The sequence below is a fragment of the Diadema setosum genome, chromosome 14 (assembly GCF_964275005.1).
Source record: "Diadema setosum chromosome 14, eeDiaSeto1, whole genome shotgun sequence".
Classification (NCBI taxonomy): Eukaryota; Metazoa; Echinodermata; class Echinoidea; order Diadematoida; family Diadematidae; genus Diadema; species Diadema setosum.
In genome coordinates, this window is record NC_092698.1 from 19470296 (window position 1) to 19479613 (window position 9318).

A 9318-nucleotide genomic window follows, 5' to 3' on the forward strand; every position below is an offset into this window, starting at 1 on the left:
AAAATTTGAAGATACATGTACATTCTATGTAAGTTCGCATCTGTTGCTATACTAGAATAATTTCCAGGCACTAATGAATATAAAGAACATCAAACATGTTATGAACTATTCTTGCATTAGCAACAGATGCGAACATATCTTCAAATTTTCATATCCATTAGGGCTTGATAACAAGCACTCAGTAAACAAAACACCCATATGAAAATATCATTACACCACCATGCAATAATCTGCTACGTTGTAGATACAAGTATAATGCCCTCCCCTGTGGAAGTCGGTGTGATTTCTATGAAGTTTAATGCACATGTTGTCTTTTGCATTTGAGCTTGAATGGTAGCCAGACTACAATTTGGAACGAGATGTTCTTCCTCATTAAACTATTTTTCGTTGGATTTGCTTAGATAGCTAAAAACAAGAACAACATAAGACTAGAAAAGAAAGTGATTGTATGGGGTGATTATTTAAAATGTGGAAGGGAATGCAGTTGTATTCTAGTATATCACATCAAGTGGTGTTAGTTCAAGGTCCCCCATGAACTAGAAAATGAGGTCATAACATCGAACATACAATTTGTAAAATAAATTCAGATGTGGTTGCTCTGTTCCTTTAGTGTGTGTTTTGTCATGTTGCTGTTGTTGTTTTTTTATGAGAGGTCCCTATCTGGTGGTGGTATGCTACAGTTAGCATGACAGATCATACTCACTCTTCATTCTGTGCCGAGACCTTCAGCTGCAGGGCTCTCTTTATGAACACTCGAACAAGAGCACACAGGTTTCCCGAATGCAGGTTGTTATGTGCTGAAAACAGATCATCAGATGTGAGAAGAGATCATTAATTTAATGCATAATATACAACCCATTACCCATCATACCGCTATTCATTATCATCAGCATTCTGCTGTTATAACTGATTCTTAGTTATACTTTGTGATCAAAAAGGAGAAGATGAATGTAGTATACAAATAAGATGTATCCCACGAAGACTCGATTACTGCATGTCAATGCAGCCTAAAGTTCTACTTGACCACCAGACTAATGTGCAGAATTTTCAGACCATGAATGAGATCACCACCAGGTTATCCTTCGTGATGTTCTTTGGGCACCTGCAATTACACATGACACCACTTGCATATGAAATATGCCTTTGTTGAGAGCATGAGATATCCTTACTTTAACACATTCTCAAAAGCTGTACATTTTCATTGTGTAATTCTGAACAAGATAAGTGAAGATATGTCATCAATTCTTTAAAAGTCAGGTAAGGTCCTTTGCACAAATTCAAGTTGAACTATACTTTGGTCATTTTGTGTACACTTATGTACAAAAAAAAAAATAATAATATAAGGGGTGTCTCTTAACAAACATACATGTAAAAAAAAAAAACCTTTCTTTAAAAGTAACTCTTCTACTATAGCATGTGAAAACGGCATCTACTTGTAACATGCAGTAACTTTGAATGCCATCACAGTCATTTATAAGCTATCAGATGCTTTTTAAACACAAAGTACCAAACAAACCATGAATAAACCCATTCCAAACAAAATATGTCTTGCTTGAAATATGCAGGGCAGTTAAGATTTAAAAAAAAAAAAAAAATGCATACATTCACACATAATGCAGCTGAAAAATGACTCTACAGGACTGGAAAGCCAGCATCTAAATTTGCCAAAATATTTGTTAGAAAATACTTGCATTTCCCACTAGTAAATCTTTCTCTTTGCTTTGTGCAATACCAGCTATAGGAAATTAATAGTAAGCTTTCTTCAAACTCAAAGATGCCTATTAAGCATAGGGTATGTGAAGTTACAAACTGTTTGATAGCAAGGAGCAAAACGCAAATCAGTGAGTTTATATGGCATAACCAAAACTTAGGGGATTATGATTTCAGTGGCATATGAAGGCAACCTAAAAAGTAAAAATACTGCAAAACAACCATCACATGCATAGACGAGTACTATGCGTCAATCAGTCAAAAGAGACTAATAAACTTTGTGCTCTACTTACAGAGAGTTTTGCACAGCATCTGTGACGATTCTACGATGAGCCTGGCATCTGCAGTCGACTGCGGAATTTTGAAGGAGAATGACAGAAGCTGCTCCCAGAAGGGATCCGAGTCATCGATAGGCTCCTTGCCTACAAACCTACGGAGGAACTCGTTCTCCGCCAGCTCGCTCAGACTGCTCCCGGCTCCACCCATCACTCTCGTTATAATGTTAGCTTCGGGCAGCAGCAAGTCTCTATAAACTGGATCTCTAAGAAGTTGTTTGTACAAGTTGATCCAAAGGTTTATCCACTGCACTAATATATATCTTCCTGAATATTCCTTTGAACAAACAGATGTTCCTACGACACGGAAACAGTGTAGTGCTGAATGGAGTTAGGTGATGAATTGCGCTGTGGTGAAATCCATGCTGGATGATTTGACCTGTTGTGTAGAGGCAGACAGATGCACAGTGTCAGTAGTCCACTTACATTGCAGTAAATTTTTATACAATGCATCATTCACATTACTGGTCTGAATACGGCCACTACAGACCTCTAACGCTACAGATACACATTACAATACAATGACAATGCACCATTACGTGCATGTAGAATAACCTACATTGAAATTAGCAAACAAGGAGCAAATTCTGCTTAGAGCAAACTCGTAGTAGGCCTAAAGCAGATAATATACTGAATACCAATGGGGCTAGTTAGAGGTTCTTAAATTGTACACATAAACAAGAGACCCGCGGGTCTAGCGCTCACCTGAGTATCGCAAGTTCACCTTTCACGCAGTCACTAATCTAAATTATTCACAGCTCTACTAAAATTTGACCAGGCTTCTCAAGTAGAAGATGAAAATGTACAATAAGGGCCGAAATTTTTAAAGATTCCTTCATTTGGGGGGATTGGGGGCCCCCTGGGGCCCTCTGGGTGGGGCATGGTGCCCATTTTGATAAATTGAGATCCTGACCCCCTAGGGATGCTACCTGCCAAGTTTGACGAAAATCCATCATGAGGTTTTCAGGAAGAAGATGAAAATGTACAATTCAGGCCCCCATTTGGACCTTCCCAACCCCCCCCCCCCCTGCCCCCAAGAGGGGCACCCCTGGATTTGCTATGAACAAACTTGAAACTACAGTCATTAATGTACTCACTCATAGTATTATCTTAGCTCTATAACTTCTGATTCTAGAGAAGATTTTTAAAGATTCCTTCATTTTGGGGGGTTTGGCCCCGCTGGGGCCCCTGGGTGGGGCATGGTGCCCATTTTAACAAATTGAGATCCTAACCCCCTAGGGATACTACCTGCCAAGTTTGGTGAAAATTGGTCACGGGGTTCTCAAGAAGAAGATGAAAATGTATAATTTAGGCCCCATTAGGACCCCTCCCCACCCCCCTCCCCTGGGTCCCAAGGGGGGCACCCCTGATTCTGCCATGAACAAACTTGAAACTACAGTCATCAATGTACTAACTCATAGTATTAACTTAGCTCTATCACTTCTGGTTCTAGAGAAGAAGATTTTTACAGATTCCTTAATTTTGGGGGGTTTGGGCCCCCCCCTGGGGGCCCCCTGGGTGGGGCATGGTGCCCATTTTAACAAATTGAGTTCCTAACCCCCTAGGGATGCTACCTGCCAAGTTTGATGAAAATCGGTCTTGGGGTTTTCAAGAAGAAGATAAAAATGTAAAAGTTTACGCACGACGGACGACGCACGACGGACGACGCACGACGGACGACGCACGACGGACGACGCACGACGCACGACGGACGAAGGGCGATCGCAATAGCTCACTTGAGCCTTTGGCTCAGGTGAGCTAAAAAGGTCTAAACATATAAAATAGTAGATCTAAGTTTCATAGACGTCTAGTGTATTTTTAGTTGTATGACTGTAGGGTCTATGTAGTAAATTTCCATTTTGTAGGCAGAAAATCTGTCCATCCAGAGGAGTTTTTTAAATCATTTTTTGACATCTATGGCTCTCCTCAATGTAAAAGGAGGGGATTCCATGAAGCCAGACATAGTCTTCGCAGAACATATCCCCTGCGACCATACAGACAGATCTTTTGGTCAAATGTCTACAGATCTTCTAATCAGCAATGCAAGATGTCTGATTAATATATTTCCCCAAGTTGTTATCCATTTCAGATATTGCTAAAAATTCATGCAATGGAAGTATTTATGCCAACTTTACTACAGACACAGTATAAATTGTAGATTACAAAGTCACCAAAGCAATTATAGGCAAAACTGCGGGTCAGGGATCGTCTTAATCATGGTCATCTAATAGTCAGTCACGTTTTGTCGGTCTTTATCTGTATCAGTCTGTATCTGGTTGTTGGGAATATGTTCTACAGCGACTACGTCTGGAATTCTCTATCATCAACCTCTCAGTATGGAACCATGATCAACCAAAGATTTCTGGACATATTTGAAAACTTCAACTTGCCTCAAGTAATCTAAGGAATCAATGTGGGAGGATAATATTCTTGACCTTTTTATTAACCTACCCAGATTACATGAGCAACGTAACAACTATCCCAGCAATGAGTAACCACCTGGCAGTGACTGCAGAATTCTCCATTTGCTTTGAATTCAACAAGAAAAAAAAACAAGAAAGATCTACCTCTAATAAAAAAAGCAACATTGATTTAATTAAGGATACGATTAGAAAGTTAGATGATGATCACATTAACTCCGACAGATGTGTTAAGGACAACTGGTGTAAGTTCCGGGATACTATCCTTGATGTGATTGATCAGTATATTCCTTCCAAAAATATTCAGAGATGGAATTTAATGTTTCATGGCTATCTTCACAAATTAAACGGGGAATTAAAAAAACGCAAATGTTTTTGCGATATTAAAGCAAAAAAGACTGGTAAAGCAGACGATTGACTGGCATTCTGGAAACTGTACACTCGTTGTACACAACTCGATCAGAAGGGATTATAGACCATGCACAGAATGACTACATTAGAAGTATATCCAACTTAGAAAACTTAAGGGCATCCCCCAAGAGATTTTGGACATTTATCTCCCATAAGAGGAAAGACATGACAGGAGTTCCCATTTGCAATATGAGTGTGGCCTGATTAGTGATACCTGCTAGAAAGCCAAGATCCTGAATAACCATTATGGCTCCATACTCACCAAGGACGATACAAACAACAACCCAACCATGCGATCTAATCCATTTCCATCTATGCTCCACTATGAAATCAGTGCATCCAGAGTCTTTAACCCATTGAGGACAGCCTGATTTTGCTACAACACGCATTTCTCATACACCCCTGCCCTAGTATTCTTGGGACTCATCCTCAACAGGTTAACCCGTTGAGGACGAGTCCCGAGTACATGTATATTACGCTGTTGAAGGAACTCAACCCCCATAAAGCTTGTGGACCCAACAGGATCCCTACTTACATTCTAAGGGAATGGGCCGAAGAAATAGCCCCCATTCTTACCAGAATATTCAACCAATCCATTGAAGAAGGCTCAGTACCCCAAGACTGGTTATCTGCAAATGTCTGTCCAGTTTTCAAAAAAAGAAATAGATCACTCCTCATCAACTACAGACCAATATCACTCACTTCGGTGGCCTGCAAGATGTTGGAGCACATTTTTTGCACATAAACATCATGAGTCATGTAGATGCACACAAGATCCTGAAGCCTTATCAACATGGTTCTTGAAAATATCACTCTTGTAAATCTCAACTAATTAACAACTTAGAAGAAATAATTCATCATCTTTGACCAAGTTATGGGGGCCAAACTGATATCCTCGTTTCAAATTTTTAGAAGGACTTCGACCTTGTATCCCACAGGAAACTCCTGATGAAGCTTTATCATTATGCCAAGTGTGGGATAAGAAAGATAAAGAGGGAAGACACCTGACTGGTTACATAGCTGGAGTTCAAACCGAACTCAAAAAATAATTTTAGATGGAGAATTTTCCCCGTCTATCCCAGTTACAAGTACTTCTGGAGTCCCGCAAGGAACCGTCCTTGGGCCCTTGATGTTCCTTATACATAAACAACATTGAAGAGCAAATTGATAACTCAATGAGCATCAAACTTTTCACCGATGATTGTTTACTATTTCTACCAATCTAAACAGGGCAAGAACAAGTCCAGTTGCAGTCTGACGTTGACAAGTTGAGATCCTGGGTGCCTGGGCTAGATCTTGGCAGATGAATTTCAACTCCGCTAAATATGAATGCTTACATATAATCAGAAGTAAGACACCCAAGGCCCTTACAACCTTCTGGGAACAGATCTGAAAACAGTTAATCAATGTTGTTACCTCGGCATTCATATCAGCAACACTCCAACATGCACTGGAATAATCATATCAACATCCAATGATGTCAACCGGACACTCAGAGTCAGTGTCATTAAACTTAATCTTGCCAGATGTGATCAATCTGTAAAGAAAATATCATATCTCACCCTAGTTAAACCAAAGATGGAAGTGGAATATGCATCTTCCATATGGGATCCCCATCAACTGAACCTCAAACACAAATTAGAAATGGTCCCACGAAGATTCGCTATATTTATTAAGAATGATTACCAACATACTTCCCGTGTCAGAGCCACGGTCCAAGCAGAGATCTACAATTTGAGTATGATGACAATTGACTCCGCTTGAGCTGAGAAGACGACATTCTCGACTTACCATGCTCCACAAAACATTACGGCGCAGCAAGACATGCCACCCTATAATATCATAAAAGCAGACAGTTCAAGAGGAGACGACAACAACACTAAAATAATGGATTTACACATCTACACAGACAGTGTAGAACCCAAGCACAAAGCAAGTTACCCTTGATTTGTCCGTTTCCATGAATAGATCACTCTTACTAATATAAATTCCCTGAAATTTATGAATAAAAAATGGCGCAAATCGAGTGCGAAATTCAAACTATGCAACTACCTCCACACGTGTTCCGAAGAGGACAACAGTGGGCCACATCGCTGGACCCCGAAATCATGGTCACGACCCTCCCAGGTCAGCTTGCATAAGTAGTTCAACAGGTAAGTACCCGGTAACGGGTAAGTAAAGCTGCATAGCAACACATGGTTTCATTCCAAATTTTGAAGTTACCAGTCCATTTATCTGCATTGAATCTGTACAGCGTGTACACCTACAGCCAAGGTGGCAGCAGTTTCTGAGATAACTTGTGCGTTTACGCGCTACCAGTATTTATATTTTGCAAGTCACCTTGCCAGAATTTGCGATACTCGCCACGGTTCGACCGCAACATGTATGCGTTGAATCTCTCGCACAGCGTGGACGGTGGAGTATAGACCGTGCTCTCATAGTGCGATGTATACAGTTTCGTCCACGAGTGGCACGCGCGCTAATACATTCATAGGCGGCACACTGCGGTACATCACAAAATCCAAGCATGGACATATGGGGTCGAACAATGAGCGCAGGCGTTCGAACAATGATCGCAGCGCAGGTATTCGAACGACGATTGCAGTGCAGGCGTTCGAATGATGATCGCAGCGCAGGCATTCGAATCATGCACGCTATTTTGCTTCCGCAATTTAGGCGGTCGAAAAATGGGTAACTTGCTTTACCTTAGATTCTAATAGTTTCTGGCCACAGACCATCTAAGACTGGAACACCCTGCCCATTGAAACCAAAATTTTGCAAAAATATGCCATCTTCTAAAAAATTTCAATCCTGATTGCCCTTGCCTTGGAAGCAAATTAATCTGTGTCCACACCACATAGACGCATGCGCGTCACTTAGTCATGCCTGGACGTGATGCTAGCTGATGACACCAAGTCAGTGAGTGATGACACCTAGTATTGACAACGATGTCTTCTTCTTCTTCTTCTGTTCAGATCAGTACAGTCCTCCTTTGTTGGCAGGCATGGTTTACCGGTGATAAAGTTGTGGACCACACTACAGTGTACAGCGCCCTGCTCCAGGGTTAGGTGTGGACTAACTGCGACCAGCAGCCTCAAACGCATTACATAGCATAATGGGGCTGCGGACAGTCTGTAGCATTCAGGATCGTGACATGGGTAGTAATGGGCTAGTATCGCCGATAAATATCAACTTAAAATCGAACAATTTCTTCAATTCGAAGACTTACCTGGGAGAGCTACACTGAATTGACGGCCAGCGCATGCGCAGACATCACATGCGCACAAATTTCAAATCCACTGACCGGATAAGAAGTCTGTGTGCGCATGCACTGGCTGTCAATTCACTCCCAGGTTCCTCTCGACAGAGTCAGGTTTCCCAGAGTCACATTAAGTCATCAAGTCGAACAGAAAGGGACTAGAGTCTAGGTCTTTAGGGTGGGTGTGTATCATCTATTGGCAGAACCAAACGTTGCACGCTACCTGTTGTCAACACTTCAACTTCACCTGTTAGTGTAAGTAAGTCTTCAAATTGAAGAAATTGTTCGATTTTAAGATTTATCGGCGATAGAAGATACTACCCATGTCATCTTGCTGGTCAAGATCTCCAGAATGCTACAGTGTGAGTCCGCAGCCCCATCATACGCTACGTAAATTTAATGCGTTTGGGGCTGCTGCTGGTCGCAGTTAGGAGTACGGTGTGGACGTGTTTATGTATCAACCACGTAGACCCTATGTACAGTGCAGGTTAAAATGACTACATTTTCTAGTAGTGCACCTAAAAAAACCACATTCCCTTACAGAGTCTAGCGGAGTTGAATATCCAGATCCTGCACTACTGTCACTGACACTGTACAGTCAACATTCTGAACTGCAGTCAACAGAATCAACCCAGACTCAATCGAACTTGGAAGTTGGAAGTTGGACATGGAACGTCTAGAAAATATCTAGATTTCTACTCTATTCTAACCAGATTACTACTTACGACACTACTAGCTCGACTTCAGGTTGATGTCTGTCTAGTTGGAACAGCAGTTTTCACACAGAGATTCATAGACGAATAGGATTAAGATCCAGTTGATGTCATCGCAGTATGCAATCTACGTGTCCCGCAAATTGTACACAATAAATCGGCAACGTATAGTAATGATTCTATCCACATTAAACGGTAAGCTTCAAATTATTTCATTTCTTTTGTTACATAATTTATTTGAAATGTTTTTTTAATATTTTATTGAGTAAATTTTTGGCATTGATATTTTTATCTTGAGTTTTATAGAGTATAAATGCACATCGACATAAATTACTTATCGACAACAGCAGAACTAGTCTACACGAAATGCATGAACCTGTCATCGCGCTTGTAATGGATTACTGAGTACTTATTGTACTGTATAGCACCGAAGAGTTTTCTATCACTACATTTTATGCATGCACGTACGC

At 40.9% G+C, this 9318-nt stretch overlaps 1 protein-coding gene across 1 annotated transcript in view; it reads right to left on the reverse strand.

Annotated features, from left to right (window-relative positions):
- Positions 1 to 8897, reverse strand: part of LOC140237396 (dymeclin-like) — a 28458-nt gene extending 19561 nt beyond the window's left edge. The window contains exons 1-3 of the mRNA XM_072317317.1: positions 8861 to 8897; positions 2004 to 2424; positions 704 to 797 (exon numbers count right to left, since the gene is read on the reverse strand). Coding sequence (XP_072173418.1) covers positions 704 to 797; positions 2004 to 2196 — 287 coding nt within the window. The 5' untranslated portion in view covers positions 2197 to 2424; positions 8861 to 8897. The remainder of the gene's footprint in view (positions 1 to 703; positions 798 to 2003; positions 2425 to 8860) is intronic.
- Positions 8898 to 9318: the final 421 nt, after the last annotated feature.